A 15,563-nucleotide genomic window follows, 5' to 3' on the forward strand; every position below is an offset into this window, starting at 1 on the left:
GCCGCGTCTCACCAAACACACTCCACGTTCGGCGTCGAGCCAGCCGTGGTGCATCTCACCGATGACGTAGCGCTTGTCTGCCCTAATTCCCGCGCGCGAGTGGGTCCGAGGCCGCTGATGATGGAAAACTGTCGAATATCCATGCTCCGGTCGCTAAGAACTTTCATGGCCTAACCTGCATCTTGCCCCTAACCTACCTGCTCTGAGCTTAGATCGTCGATCGCAGAGATAGAGCGACTTAACCCAAGACGTTCGCGATCGACATCTGGAGGCGCATCAAGCCATTCAAGACGACGCATGGCAGTCATCTATCTCATCAACTAGACGGTGACGCGCTGCCCGTCGTTGTGTCTGCACAAGTGCAGCTAGGAGCCAGCCTGGTCGTTGCGCATCTCTGCCTGTGTCCATCCTTCTGTCGCTTTCCATCCACTCCAACGGTTGCATGCCTCGCACTTGACTGCCCTGGACGGTCCAGATTTCGTTCGCCCCTCCGCACGCCGCCACATCTCCCAGCAGCAGCAACTCTGCCAACTTCATGAGGCTGCTAGGCCCGCCCACCATCCCCCTCTGGCAAAAGAAACGAGACTCCTATTAGGGATTGTCCGTCTTTCGCCACCCTCACGCGGTCCCTGCATAACGCCAAGTGACCTTGCCTGCGGTTGAGAGCATCCTCGCAACTATCCACACCACACGTTAGCGACCACCAGACGCCCATGGACGCCTGAAGGCACAATCCCACCGTGTGCGGGTGCCTCTATTCCTACCAACAGCCAGGCCGTCGGCGCACTCTTAACCCTGCCGCCGGCGTGCTCGCCTGATCGACGAGACACAGCTCCATGTCTCAATCACCCCAGCAAACCCCCAACCTTGGTCCTAATACACCAAGCGATGGCCGCTTCAACTTCTCCACCGTGTCGCCCGTGCCCGAAGAGCCAGCTACGCCCGACGCTGCACCAAAGGCCGCCGACTTCGCTCTGCCACCGAACAGCGCTGCGTCTGGGGGCCCTAGTAACGAAGGCGCCATGAGCCCCTCCGCTACCGACCGTGTCTTTCCCATACGGAGCGCCATCAGCGTCGACCCTACTCCCACACCAAAGGGCGGTTACTCCCAAGGCGATTACTTCCACCCATATTCGCGAACAAACGACTCGCGCTTCACAAGCGACTCCCGCCGAGCTTCGCAGGGATCGACTACGTCACAGGCTTCACATGGCTCGCAGCGCGCTTGGGGGTTGCGTCCTGGGAGTACCAAGGCAGACACAGGCTCTGATACACAGCGCTCGTCCTTCCAATCCACTCAAAGAGCCGACGGCTCGAGAAGGGCCGCCCCTCAAATACCCCAACAGCTGTTCAATGATCTGTCGTCAACAAGGTCAGGTGGAAGCGCACAGGAAGGCAGTCGGTCACCGGGGTCAAGAGCCGAACGGGCGCCGTCAATTGGAGGTGCTTCCGCTAAAAGTGGTATCAGCAGCTTGGATATGGGCGGACTGGTGACACATCGGTTCAAGCACGTCACGACTGAGGGAGGACACATGGTCATAACAGGCCGTGAGGGCGATACCCTACAGCGCTGCGAGGATGAGCCCATTCATCTGCCGGGCGCCGTGCAAGGCTTCGGTCTGCTACTGGCACTGCAAGACGACCCGGAAGGAAGTCTGCTGGTGCGTGTCGTAAGTGAAAACTCTAAACGCATATTAGGACGCACCCCGAAGGAGCTATTCGCACTAGAGAGCTTTACGGACATTCTATCTGAAGAGCAAGCCGATAACCTCTTGGACCACATCGACTTCATCAAAGACGAGGACTCCGACGTCACGTCCAATGGGCCCGAAGTCTTCACCATGTCCATCAAAGTGGCAGGCTACAATCGAACGCGCAAGCTGTGGTGCGCCATCCACATCAACGATTCAAATCCTGGACTTGTTATTTGCGAGTTCGAGCTTGAAGAAGACCCTCTATACCCGCTGGTGCCCCCCAACGACCTTACTCCAGAGCTGCCGGAAGATACTTTGTCCAGTCAGCCCACGGCGCAGGAACTACTCGAAAGTACAGAAATCAAGAGCAAGCCCTTGCGAGTCCTGCGTAGCGCGCGGAAAAGGAAGGGTGAAGCTGCTGCGATGGAGGTCTTCAACATCATGTCCCAGGTGCAAGAACAGCTGGCTGCGGCACCATCATTGGAAAAGTTTCTCAAAGTTCTTGTGGGCGTTGTCAAGGAACTAACTGGTTTCCATCGCGTCATGATATATCAATTCGACCAAACTTTCAACGGCCGTGTCGTTACAGAACTTGTTGACCCGCGAGCGACAAAGGATCTATACAAGGGGCTGAATTTCCCTGCTTCCGATATTCCAAAGCAAGCTCGAGAACTATACAAGCTAAACAAGGTTCGCATGCTCTACGACCGGGACCTAACAACCGCAAGGCTCGTTTGCCGTACCGCTGAGGATTTGGAAAGCCCTCTCGATCTCACGCACTCGTATCTTCGCGCCATGTCCCCAATTCATCTCAAATATCTCGCGAACATGGCCGTAAGGTCGTCAATGTCCATCTCCATCAACGCGTTCAACGAGCTGTGGGGTCTTATTGCCTGCCATTCGTACGGGCCTCGCGGTATGCGCGTATCTTTTCCTATTCGAAAGATGTGTCGCATGGTTGGCGATGCAGCATCGAGAAACATCGAAAGATTATCGTATGCGTCAAGACTACAGGCCAGGAAACTCATCAATACTGTACCAACACAACATAACCCCTCCGGGTACATCATCGCCTCCTCTGATGATCTCTTGAAACTCTTCGATGCCGACTTTGGTTTACTCTCGATCCGTGACGAGACAAAGATCCTTGGTATTCTAGAGAACTCGCAAGAAGCACTGGCCATGTTAGAGTATCTCAGGATGAGGAAAATACAATCGGTCATGACTTCCATAGATATCATCTCGGACTTCCCCGATCTGCGATACCCGCCCGGTTTCCATGTCATATCAGGCATGCTAATCGTCCCCTTGTCGGTAGATGGCGAGGACTTTATCGTTTTCTTCAGGAAAGGACAACTGAAGGAGGTGAAATGGGCCGGTAACCCATACGAAAAGTTCATCAAAGAGGGCACCGAGGGTTACCTGGAGCCAAGAAAGAGTTTCAAAACGTGGTCCGAGACCGTCGTTGGAAAGTGCCGCGAATGGACGGAAGAAGAGATTGAGACCGCCTCAGTGCTATGTTTGGTATATGGAAAGTTCATCGAAGTCTGGAGGCAAAAAGAAGCTGCGCTGCAGAGTAGTCAGCTGACCCGATTATTGCTGGCAAACTCGGCGCACGAAGTTCGCACCCCACTGAATGCAATTATCAACTACCTCGAGATAGCACTGGAAGGAGCCCTAGACACGGAAACACGGGAAAACCTTTCGAGATCGCATTCGGCGTCGAAGTCACTCATCTACGTAATCAACGACCTACTTGACCTGACCAAGACGGAGGAAGGCGGACCACTCATTAAGGGCGAGTCGTTCGACTTCCGGGAAACAATCAAGGATGCCACCGACATGTTCAAGAACGACGCCAAACGGAAGAACATATCTTATGAAGTTATCGAACACCCGGGTTTGCCTACTTTGTGTATCGGAGATCAACGCCGAGTCCGTCAGGCCATCTCCAATATCACTGCGAACGCCATACAGAACACTACCCAAGGTAGCGTCACTGTGGAGGTTTATGTCGCAGCAAGGCCCAGCAGAGATCATGTCGAGGTTGAAGTGGCAGTGGCCGACACGGGTGTTGGTATGAGCCAGAAGAAGCTCGATCAGCTCTTCTATGACTTGGAGCAAGTTCAGTCTGAGCCTGCATCTATGCTGGAGGATGCGCTGGTACCTGACAAAAATCAAATTGCCGAGCAAGGTAAGAAGTCAACGTTGGGTCTCGGTCTGGCCGTCGTTGGCCGCATCATCAGGAATATGAACGGACAATTGAGGCTTCGATCCGAAGAGGGCAAAGGCACGAGGTTCGTCGTACAATTTCCGTTCGACCTTCCAGACGCCGAGGTAGAAGCCGTGACAACGGCAGAGGCTTCGCCAGCTGGTAGCATCACACCCCAACCGGACAGTACCTTATCGAGCATCCTGCCTGGCCCTGATGAAGGCGAACGGACTCTCATTGCCCCAAGTCTATCGCGCCACACCTCCGATAGCGAGAGGAAGAGTAGCTCGAGTGGTGGGACGAGTGGTGTGGTCATTCGAAGATCTAGTGCGGAGAGTCTGACGAGCAAGACTAGTCTACGCAGCTTCAAGAGCGGGTCGAGTCAGAGGAGTGATGTGGACAGACTTATCGACGCGATACAAGAGCCGCACATGATCGGCAGAGGCGATGCAAGCCCAAGCGCACACTCTCTGAGACCGACCTTAACGAAACGCAATAGTCTTGATCCCGGCGCCGCGCGCATGAGGTCTAGGAGCCTTGAATACATCAGCAGCCAGCCTATTGTACCTCCACACCAGAGAAGCATGCAGTCCGATCACGCAGGGGAAGTTACCGTACCTGGCTCCGGTGCCCCAATCACGGCCCTGAAGATGCCTGATGAAGGCGGCGATAGTCCGGTAGATCCTCGGCCCAAGCCTGGGAGTGTCCTCGGAGAGGTACAGGGCGACACACCAATACAACCGTCTGCGGAACCGGAGAAATTGACTTCGGACCACATGCGCGTACTCGTTGCGGAAGACGACCCGGTGAATAGTAGGATTGTCAAGAAACGATTAGAAAAGCTTGGACATGAGGTCCATCTCACCGTCAATGGCGAGGAATGTTCGTCGGCATACTGCGACAATTCACGAGACATCGATGTTGTCTTGATGGATATGCAGGTTAGTAGAGTGTTTTTGAAGACCTGCTCTGTTCACTGACATTATTGAAGATGCCAATCGTCGACGGACTTACCTCAACCAAGATGATAAGATCGTTCGAGAAACTACACACCGATATCTACTCAACCCGAGCCGCCCTCTGCGGCCGCGTCCCCATCATTGCCGTCTCAGCCTCTCTGATCGAGCGCGACCGCCAAAGCTACATCGACGCTGGATTTGATGCATGGATCCTGAAGCCCATCTCTTTCGATCGGCTCAACAGACTCATGGCTGCTATCGTCGACACGGACATTCGCCATGACTGCCTCTACCAACCCGGAGAATGGGAGAAGGGTGGCTGGTTCCACGGGGGCAAGCACAGTGCCGACGAGGCCAACACCAAGCCATCAGGCGAAGCGCCAATGCCCAACCCTTCGGAAGAGGTCGACGAAGCAGTCATGCGATCAGAAGAACCGATGGCTGGAGAGGAGAACGAACAGGGCGATATTCCCGACGAACAAGCACGGCTCTTGCAAAATCAGGAGGAGGGAAAGACGGAGCCACCACCGGATGACGCCTCCAAAGATCCAGCATGAAGCAATCGAGATGTGTGTTATTGATCATGTGGTCTGCCATTACCCTAGTCGACTCACCTTGCCCGCGGTACTGCTGATAGATGCCGCCTGTCGCGGCTGATCAGCTGTCCACGCCCACGCCGAACACCACCACAGCCTTACTTTCTTTCAGCGCCTCACGACCTCAACCCTGGTTCACCGGTCAGCGCATATCCTTTCACCGTATACATATAAATTTTTCTTCAAGTTTCACCACTCGATTCAGGCGGCATAGTTGGTTGGCAACAGGGCCCTTGCAAGCATCGGAAAGGGGTTTTTGGGTTTTTGTTTTTATCCCAGGTCGTCGGTCCAACATTAGACGTTAGAAAGTCTGCGTCGAGTTTCTTGGATGTCACGCGCGTATGATGATGAGAAGAGGAGTTGTTGTTTTTTTGCTGCTGTTGTACGACAGCTGGAATGATACGGGATTTTGTCGTGTCCGGGAACGGGGAACGGGGAAAAGAAGGGTTGGAAGGGGCTAGAGTAGGATAGGTGCGAAGTTCAATTGAAGGACACAAAAACATGAGATGTTGCTGTGTCTGTATGTGTGTGTTTTGGTGCTTGTGATGCGGTGTGGGAACTGCGCGACTGTCAACCCCCTTTCGTACAATTGTTAACCCTACGTCCATGAGATCTGTGCGCATTGCGAAGAAGAGCAGAGCGATATTAGATGTTGCGGCATAAAACACAGGTTTTGCGCTTTGAAATTTTGCAGCTCATCATGTCATTCTGTGTATGAGATGAGATAATGTTTCGTTCCCATAATATTTGTTAGAATACATGTTCGTGTTATTTCTAGAATTCAGATCAGCACCAGAGACGACTGTAATTGCGGCGAACTTCGATCACGAGTTCTCGGTATCGAACCTACCAAATGTAGAATTCCCCCTTAGATTCCAGTTTTGCATATGATATCCATGTTTTAATTGAATCACGCATCTCACTTTTATGTACCACGTCTCTTGTCGCTTGTTATTCTACCGAAAATATTCCTTCACTCCTATTACTCGTCTTCTTTCGATGGTTCCGCAGCAGAAACACCGTCGTTAGAACCTTAGCTAACAACTATCTTTCTTCCAGCTGCACACCTACTTCGTTCTCGAGATTCTATTGAAAGCTTTGAGAATGCAGAAACGTGAAGTGATTACGGCGATGCAGATGGTTGCGTGAGCGCAGCTAGGCTTGATATGATGGAGATATAGATATACACTTGTATTATCCATTGCACGACTAATTGGTTCAGCGACTTGAGTTGTTCATCATGCGACTTCGGTGGGAAACATATGTTTCTCGTCGTACTACGAAAGATATCTGAAGTGATGCAGGCCTTTGAGGCTCGCCGCTGAGTGTACCTACACTACTTTGCACGTGAAAGGGGCAACGCAAATCGTAGACGATGTCTCGCTTCCTAGACTAACGAGTTTACGCGTGAAGCTTGACGAGTGATCTAAACAGAGACATGAAGATCTCGTGGAACTCGCATTTAGAGGAGCAGAAGAAGAAGAAGACGAAGAAGACAATACTACGATTTACGAAAAAGAGGATGACAGCGAAAAAGAGGATGACAGCGAAAAAGAGCACACAGAGGTAGTTATCGTTAATATGGCTGTTTTCAACAAGAATACAGGAGAAGTGCACGAGCACAGTTTGCGAAAGGAATGAGCGCAAAGTCGGTGGTGCAGTTCATGTGCGTGCCTATATCAAGTCGTTGAGGAAAGGAGTGGAGGATTGCTGTGCCACAGTTGCATTGACCGGCGTGATGAGGGCGGCACGGATAAGGAGCGCGTGTTAAACATGAAAACTGATGAGATAAGGAATGCGCGGTGTACGTATATCCCAGGCATACAAATGAATGACTAGTCTTATAATGCCTACGGTGGATTGTTGGTGATGGGTTCTTGACAGGTTTCGTATAGATCCTAATCTGAATATTGTACCTCATGCTTGCGAGGTCCGTAACCCCCACGAATTCATCTATTTGGAAGAGACAACAAGTAGTCGAGCAAGCCTCCTTTCTGTCGACATGCAGGATCTAGATGCTTATTCAAGAAGCAAAGTCTTCGCAGAATGCCAAGCCTGAGCGCGATGCGTGTTGAATGTGTAAAAGGCCTGTGTTTACTGTGTTGCTGTAATCCGTCTTAAACATACGCGCCGTTACATCGCGTCGACTACAGATACGTGTGGTGATGATGTAAAATCGTGCCGACAACCGAACGTTGAAGCCATGACGTCGAAGAAGCAAAAATAGCACGACCAACTGCATGTTTGACGGTGATCGTCATAGCTCACGATGTGGCTGTTTCGGGCTCCTTCACAGATGAATCCAGACTCGAAGAGCGTTAGAGAGCTGACATAGATCGACAGACTCGTCTTATTTCACGTGGCGTGTGTTAGCCTTGCGCAGTTTTGTGGCGGGCTGATCAAACCCCTAGATGCTCAGAGGAGCGTTGTTGTGCACGGGGCAAAGTGCCGTGGCCGGGTGCGTTAGAAGAACGGGAGATGGGCCGTTGCCGCGGCGCTCGGGGTATGCTGGCTCTTGTTGCATGACCATTACTCGTAGACTCGTAAAGCGGGAGTGAGTTGTTCGTGCAACGTTGGTTTTGGAGCGTCTAGGCGAGCCTGGTCGGAGTTGTTGAGCGATGCCGTGCTCCTTGCCTGGACATTTCATGTTCTTGCCCAGGTGGATTAGTATTTGTTGGCGCATGACTTCCTGCTGTCTCGCGTGCTTTGGGCTGGCAGGTTGGATGCTGTATCACGGCGACCTGCATGTGGGAGAGGAGACGTGCGTGGCGTGTTTCATGAGGGTGAAGGTTGAGGCTATCGTGACGCTGTGCTCTGCGGCCGGAGTCGTAGCGACAGATAGCGCGATGTGGGGGGAAAGAGGCTGTCTCGGAGCTCGGGCGCTGCCTTGCATGGCATTACCAGTTGATTTACAAAACGCGTCTGCCCTGCAGTGAAGCTTCCATGGTGAGGTAATGATCGCGCGTATTGCCCGGGAGACGCGATGGGATGGGTGGTGTTTTTGGGCATCGGTGTTGGTAGCAGGTACCGAGCATGTGAAAGAAGCGACGCCGGGAAGAGCCGCACGTCGACCAAGAGCAGGAGCGTCTACCAGGGAAGGCGCGATGGGATGGCAGGTATAAGAATAGACTTTACGGCGTGGCTATGGTGTTGGGTTAGCCGCGAATGGTCGCTCAATGGGGTCCCTCAGTCCTCGATGACGGATGGGAAAATGCGCAAAGATGAATGCGAAGAGAACAGACACGCAAATCGACTTGATGATGTACTATGTAGACGTCGACGTGACATGAGCTACTGCATATCGCCACACCTTCTTTGGGCGTCAAGTGCGGGCGCGCATGAGTCGGCGGGCTGCGTCGCAACGGGCAGAGGGCGGGCTTCAGTCAGCGGCGGCAGGCCGTTGAGAAATTAGAGGAAACACGTCCTGAAACAGACGTATTCGGAGTCTAGTGGAGGTATAGCTGGCCTGGTGGAGATTAGGTGGTAGAGTCGCTAGCTAGGACTTGAGCACGGCAAAACCAGCCCTGGAGAGTCGGCCAGATCCATCTGTGCTTCTGCTGCGATCACTTCTGTCTGTACCTGTTTCTGCCGTGCATCCCCTCTCCACGTATCTAGCGACAGCGAGCTTCCCACGGCGCCGCCCATCCTCTCTCTTCTCCCCTTCCGGCCTGGCCCCCCTCGGCTGCGCAGGCTCGAGGTGTGACGTTGACTAGGACACTCTGCAGGCCCGCAATGGACGACAAGTCATCAACGCGGCCCACGAGGCTGACCAAGAGAGGGCCGTCGAAAGAGCGAGGCCCGCCAATAGCCTATTTGAACAAGGGCCCGACGACGCTGAAGCGTGCGCCGAGTGCGTGGTGTTCCTGTGTTCCTACCGTGCCTGCGATACTGACCTTACTCCATAGGCGCCGCCTCTTACTTCCAGCCGAATCTTGGCGTAGCACCTGCAGCATCCTCGTCGCAGTCGCCAGCGCGAGGCCTCTCCCGCTCGCCCTCGCACACCCTGCGGCCAGTCTACGAGCCCCCCAACCCGCATGCCTATGACCTGCAACCCGTCCACGTCGGCCAGCCCTTCGACCGCATCGTCGAGGAAGCTCTGAACGCCTCGAGCCAGCCGCGGCCCGCCCTCCAGCACTCGTACACCGACCAGCCTGCCCAGAACCGCTACCTGCGCCAGTCGCGCTCCTTCACCTCCAAGATGGACACCACGACGACCCCGCCCTCGACCACGTCGAGCAAGACGAACCGCTACAGCGACGGCAGCGGCGATGCAGCCAAGAAGCGCCTCTCGGGCGGCGCAAAGAAGAAGGGCACCTTTTCCAACTTCATGAGCAGCATGCTGGGCTCGCCGCGCCGCCCGACCATCTCGACGCCCACGAACCCCATGCACGTCACCCACGTCAGCATCGACAACCACACGGGCGAGTACACGGTGGGTAGCCCCTCATTGCTGATAGATGTGTGCTAACAGATCAGGGCCTCCCCAAGGAGTGGCAGCGCATGCTCCAGCAGAATGGCATCTCGCAGGAGGAGCAGAAGCAGCACCCCCAGGCCGTCATGGACGTGGTCAACTTCTACAAGGACAATGCCGAGAAGAACGAGGAAGATGCCATCTGGGACAAGATGGGCCCCACGCAGCCTCAGGGATACGCGTACCAGGCCAACATTGTGCCCCAGACTGCAAACTACGGCTCCAACCAGCCCCCGCTCAGTCCCCCGCAGAGCCCGCGATTCCCACGGAACGACCAGTCTAGCTTCGAAAACCCGCGTGCGCCTCCTCCCGTTCCGCGCAGCCTGACCTCCCCCGTCGTTAACTCTCCTCCAGTCAATGTTGCAGCCCTCGTGCCCAGTCGGCCAGCGCCCAAGCCTCCAGGTCCTCCTGCTGGTTCCGCCGCGCCCATGCCAAACAGGCCTGCCCCCGCGGCCCCAAGTCCGATCATCACCCAGCACCAGACCCCTCGCTACGAGAACGACTACCCCCAGGCTGCCTATGCCCACCCCACTCCCTCAGAGAGCCCCAATGGCTCTTCTGCAATGTCCCGCACCCGATCCAACACCACGGGAGGAACACCGCCGCGATTTGATTCCCCAGCCAGTTCGACCCCGATCTCTCCCGCCCAGCAGTACCAGCAGCAGCAGCAACAAGCCATGGCCATGGCAACCACGCAGCAGCCAAAGGCACCTCTAGGGCGGAGCGTCAGCCAAAGAGCCCCGCAACCAAACTACGCACCACCTGTAGTCCCTGCGCCGCAGCCGCAGCCGCAGATGCAGATGTCCCAGCCGACGCCCCAACAGGTCTTTGCCCAGCAATCGGATCCCCAAAACATTCCATTACCATCGCAACAGGCTCGTGTTGGTCCAGCGCCCCGGCCACGTCAAAGGCCGAGGCAGAGTCAGGGACCGGATATCGTGGCCAAGCTCAATGCCATCTGCACTAATGCCGATCCCCGGGAGAGATACCGCAACCTCAGCAAGATCGGTCAGGGTGCTTCTGGTGGTGTTTTCATGGCCTACGAAAACAGCACCAACAAGTGTGTAGCCATCAAGCAGATGAACCTCGAGCAGCAGCCTAAGAAAGACTTGATTATCAACGAGATTTTGGTCATGAAAGACAGCAAGCACAAGAACATTGTAAACTTCATGGACAGTTTCCTGCTCAGAGGCGATTTGTGGGTGGTTATGGAGTACATGGAGGGTGGAAGTTTGACGGATGTCGTTACTTTCAACATCATGTCCGAAGGCCAAATAGCTGCTGTGTGCAGAGAGGTGAGTCTTTAGTTCCCGCTCGGGGAACTCCGCTAATTTTCCAGACCCTCCACGGCTTGCAACATCTTCACTCCAAGGGCGTCATTCATCGAGACATCAAGTCGGACAATATCCTGCTTTCCCAAGAAGGCAACATCAAGCTCAGTATGTTGAATCCGAAACCGCCACCTCCTATCAAGTCTAATACATTTCACAGCCGACTTCGGTTTCTGTGCGCAGATCAACGAAAGCCACAACAAGCGCACGACCATGGTAGGTACCCCCTACTGGATGGCTCCCGAGGTTGTTACTCGCAAGGAGTACGGCCGAAAGGTTGACATCTGGTCGTTGGGTATCATGTCCATCGAGATGATCGAGGGAGAGCCGCCGTACCTGAATGAAAGTCCACTCCGTGCACTGTGGCTCATCGCGACCAACGGCACACCGACGATCAAGGAGGAACATGCCTTGTCGCCAGTGTTCCGTGACTTCTTGGGCTTCTCGCTCAAGGTCGACCCCGACAAGCGGGCTAGTGCTCACGATCTTCTGGTGGTAAGTACATTGTAATTGCTTGTCGTCGATAGTCGCTAACAAGTTGCAGCACCCCTTCATCCAGACCGCTGAACCGCTAGGCACATTAGCGCCACTGGTACAATCGGCGAGGAAAGCGAGGGCAGAAGAGAGGCGGAAGAAGGGTGGTCTGTGAAGTTTCTTATTTCATTATGAATGTCTCTTAACACCGGAACTTAGGTACGGACAATGCGCAGACCAACGGCCACGATTCGTCAAACACGAGCACGAATTCGTTCGCCGATTGGTATGGCAAGACGATGGAATTGTAGGTGACGAAATGGCGCACAACGATGAACAGACGCACGTGGTGGAGGCTCACAAGTTCGCATATCCATCTCCAGTGGCAGCACGAAGCCACCCGCCCCTCATGGTCGTGTCGCGGTACCACCCCTGCTCGGCAGTCAGTATGCAAAGGTCGAAGCCTCATACTGCTGCTCCACACAACGAGCATTGTCGAGCGAATTAGCAAGCGCGTCATATCCTGTTCAACTGCTCATATTCGCGAGCGCATTATTTATGTTGTTTCAAATACTCCGAGTGCCGATGTAGGCATACATCCCATCTCACGATCTGGCAGATTTCTTGGGTTACAGAAGGAAGCGCATCTCTTACGACTATCTCATACAATGTGTGCAATTTTAGTGTCTATACGATTTGGGGTTACAAACTTGGCCGGAGGTGGCAATCTCGGCATATAGAAAAGTCGAATATGAATATTCTTCCTGTGTACCTGCGATCGATGGATATTCAGGGGCGTATATTGTGATGGGCGTTGACATGTCTTGCTTGGTGAATTTGCGACCCGAGCATTGTGGCTGAGTAAGGGCCGCCACATCGTCGTCATTGGGCGGGGAGCTCTAAGCCCGGTTGCATACGACTGACTGCGACACGAACGACTTTCACTCTCCCTATAACACATAACACGGCCTTTCCCCGAAACTACCCATAATACCTCGCGCGCATTTGCGACCTATCCGCTCGCCCTCCGCCCTTCTCAACTTCACACCTTTACCTCAACTCGCGTATCGACTCCAGGCACCCGCGCCCCCGGAGAGCTTCCCCATACCGAGTCTCAAGACACTTGGAAGCAGGCAGACGTCATGTTTCGCGCGCAATCAAACATCTTCGACGATGTTGTCGTAAAAGCCACCGACGAAAATCTTACGAGCGAGAACTGGGAATACATTTTGGTACGGTCAGCACTCGCGATGCCTTGGGCGGCGAGTTGGGCAGATGTCGCAACATCCGTCCAGCCACGACCATGCGCCTTTACATTCCAGTATATGCAACAGATGCTAACTTATCACGCAGGATGTATGCGACAAGGTTGGATCGTCCGACACGGGCGCCAAAGATGCGGTCGCCGCCATGATCAGGCGGTTAGCACATCGAAATGCGAACGTACAACTATACACCCTCGAGCTGGCCAACGCCCTGAGCCAGAACTGCGGAATTCAAATGCACAAGGAGCTTGCTTCGCGGAGCTTCACAGAAGCGCTGCTGAGGCTTGCCAACGACCGCAACACACATCAGCAGGTCAAGGCCAAGATACTGGAGCGCATGCAAGAGTGGAGCGACATGTTCGCCCGTGACCCTGACCTGGGAATCATGTCTAATGCCTATATGAAGCTGAAGTCACAAAGTGAGTTGGGGACGTAGCGTTGAAATGTACAACACTGACAGGTCTTAGACCCCAACCTCCGAGCGCCTTCCAAGCCACAGAAGACGCAGATCTCTGACGTCGAACGCCAGAAAGAGGAAGAGGAGCTACAAATGGCACTTGCCATGTCGATACGAGAGTCCAAGGGTGCAGCGCCGACGGCCGCCAAGTCCAACACGCCCCAGCAGGGCGGGTCTACTCCCAGTGCCCAGCCCGAACAGCCTTCGCAACCCCTGCCGTCAGGTACAACTGCAGCGACCGTCTCACGTGTACGAGCCCTCTTCGATTTCCAACCATCTGAACCCGGTGAACTGCAATTCCGCAAGGGCGACATTATTGCCGTACTCGAATCTGTTTACAAGGACTGGTGGAAGGGATCGCTGCGCGGGCAGACAGGTATCTTCCCGCTTAACTACGTGGAGAAGCTGCAAGATCCGACGCGTGAGGAGCTCGAGAGGGAGGCACAGAACGAGGCTGAGGTCTTTGCACAAATAAGGAATGTGGAGAAGCTGCTTGCGTTGCTGAGCACGAGCTCCCAGCCAGGCGCAGGCGACGCGCGAGACAATGAAGAGATCACCGAGCTCTACCACTCAACACTGGCTATTCGGCCGAAGTTGATTGAGCTCATCGGGAAGTACTCGCAGAAGAAGGGTAGGTCAACCGTAAGAAGCGTTACGACCAGTGCTAACTCTCCTAGATGACTTTACACAGCTGAACGAGAAGTTTATCAAGGCTCGCCGAGACTACGAGTCCATGCTGGAGGCATCCATGTCCCAGCCCCAACAACCTGCATACGGCGGCCGTCCTGGATATGGCGGCTACAATGCACCACCCCCCTCAAACTACCAAGGATACCCACCTGTATCATCTACCCCACACCAAGACCCGGGCCGCTATGCCTATGGTGGAGGACCCCAGCAACATGGGCCTCCTTCCCAAGTACCACCCGTAGGCTCAAGCCCTGCTTTCTTCATGGTTCCCCCGAATGAACGGACACAGCAAACCCCGAAGCCAGGACCGCCATCAGACCCCTACACACTACCTCCAGGCAGAGTACCAGTTGGAGGCCGACCGCAGAGCTACGCACCCCAGGAGCTAGCGACCAGTCAATACGACTCACCAGTCGACAACCGTCACTCTTTCCACGCTCCTAGCCAACCGCCACAAGGCTATGAAGCAGGCGGCTACCCACCGCAGCAAAGCGCTCCCCAAGGTCCACCACAGGGACAGCAAAACCCATACGAGCAACTCTCATCGCCTCCTCCACAGCAAGCTCCACAAGAACAGCAGCCTCCATCTGACCCTTACTCACAACAGCCACCCCAGCAGGGCTATGGATATCCGCCGCAACAGCCTGGATACGCACCACCTGCGCCGCCTGGTAACACCTCTAGCCCCGCACCGCCTGCTCAAGGTTACCTTCCATATCGACCTGGAGGACAACAAGCACCCAGCGCGCCGCCTGTGGGTGGAGATGACGCAGCGGGCTTTTACCGTTAGAACCGGTAGCGGGGAAGACGGTGGGGTATGTAGTCGTAGTTGTGTAGTATAACAACAGGTTTAAAAATACGAGATACTACCAAGTTGCACACTGGTTCTTCACATGGTTTACAGGTGACGAGGGGTCTTTTATACACACATTTCCCCAGTCTCCGGGTTTCAGGATACGATGATATAGCGGCGGTCGTTGCTGCGACACGTTGACGTTCTTTGTTGATGTAAAGCTGTTTTTGGACGTGGGAAGGGGATGCGCGGTCATGGCAAAACACGTTTTGTGATCGAAGACTTTGGTGGCACTTGTAAGAAGTTGGGACAGCGCGGACTTGATTGAGATGGTAGAGAGGGTATCGTGGATCTTGGCTACAGTTGAGTATTGTGTGGGTGTATTGAAGGACTAGTTACCTAGATACTCTTTCTCTCTCATCGGTCTTGCGTCTTCGCGTCTTCGCGACTTTCCGTACTTTATCTCTGCATCTCGATATATTAGAACGAGAAGGGAGACCGCGATCTTATTTGATTGCCGGACGGGTGGTACAATACTTCAATGGAGTGAATGCACAGTCATGCAGGGATCGTATTGATATAGCCTGCCTTGAACATTTTGATCTCATGGCAGTGTTCACT

At 54.2% G+C, this 15,563-nt stretch overlaps 3 protein-coding genes across 3 annotated transcripts; all 3 read left to right on the top strand.

Annotated features, from left to right (window-relative positions):
- Window positions 1–836: 836 nt before the first annotated feature.
- On the top strand, window positions 837–5,422 carry J4E85_007312 (uncharacterized protein; the record flags this gene model as incomplete). The annotated part of the gene is made up of 2 exons (XM_051471544.1): window positions 837–4,847; window positions 4,898–5,422. The coding sequence occupies 2 exons, from the start codon at window positions 837–839 to the stop codon at window positions 5,420–5,422; spliced, it is 4,536 nt and encodes a 1,511-aa protein (XP_051324618.1).
- A 3,771-nt stretch (window positions 5,423–9,193) lies between these two features.
- J4E85_007313 (uncharacterized protein) lies at window positions 9,194–11,912 on the top strand (the record flags this gene model as incomplete). Its single annotated transcript, XM_051471545.1, has 6 exons — window positions 9,194–9,311; window positions 9,367–9,893; window positions 9,938–11,227; window positions 11,272–11,371; window positions 11,424–11,758; window positions 11,808–11,912. 6 exons carry the CDS (start codon window positions 9,194–9,196, stop codon window positions 11,910–11,912), a joined length of 2,475 nt encoding a protein of 824 aa, XP_051324619.1.
- Window positions 11,913–12,879: 967 nt separating this feature from the next.
- On the top strand, window positions 12,880–14,939 carry HSE1 (ESCRT-0 subunit protein hse1; the record flags this gene model as incomplete). The annotated part of the gene is made up of 4 exons (XM_051471546.1): window positions 12,880–12,969; window positions 13,091–13,421; window positions 13,470–14,090; window positions 14,137–14,939. 4 exons carry the CDS (start codon window positions 12,880–12,882, stop codon window positions 14,937–14,939), a joined length of 1,845 nt encoding a protein of 614 aa, XP_051324620.1.
- Between the last annotated feature and the right edge of the window lie 624 nt (window positions 14,940–15,563).

Source organism: Alternaria conjuncta, assembly GCF_024043145.1.
Source record: "Alternaria conjuncta strain BMP 0040 chromosome Unknown scaffold_10, whole genome shotgun sequence".
In the NCBI taxonomy this organism is placed as follows: Eukaryota; Fungi; Ascomycota; class Dothideomycetes; order Pleosporales; family Pleosporaceae; genus Alternaria; species Alternaria conjuncta.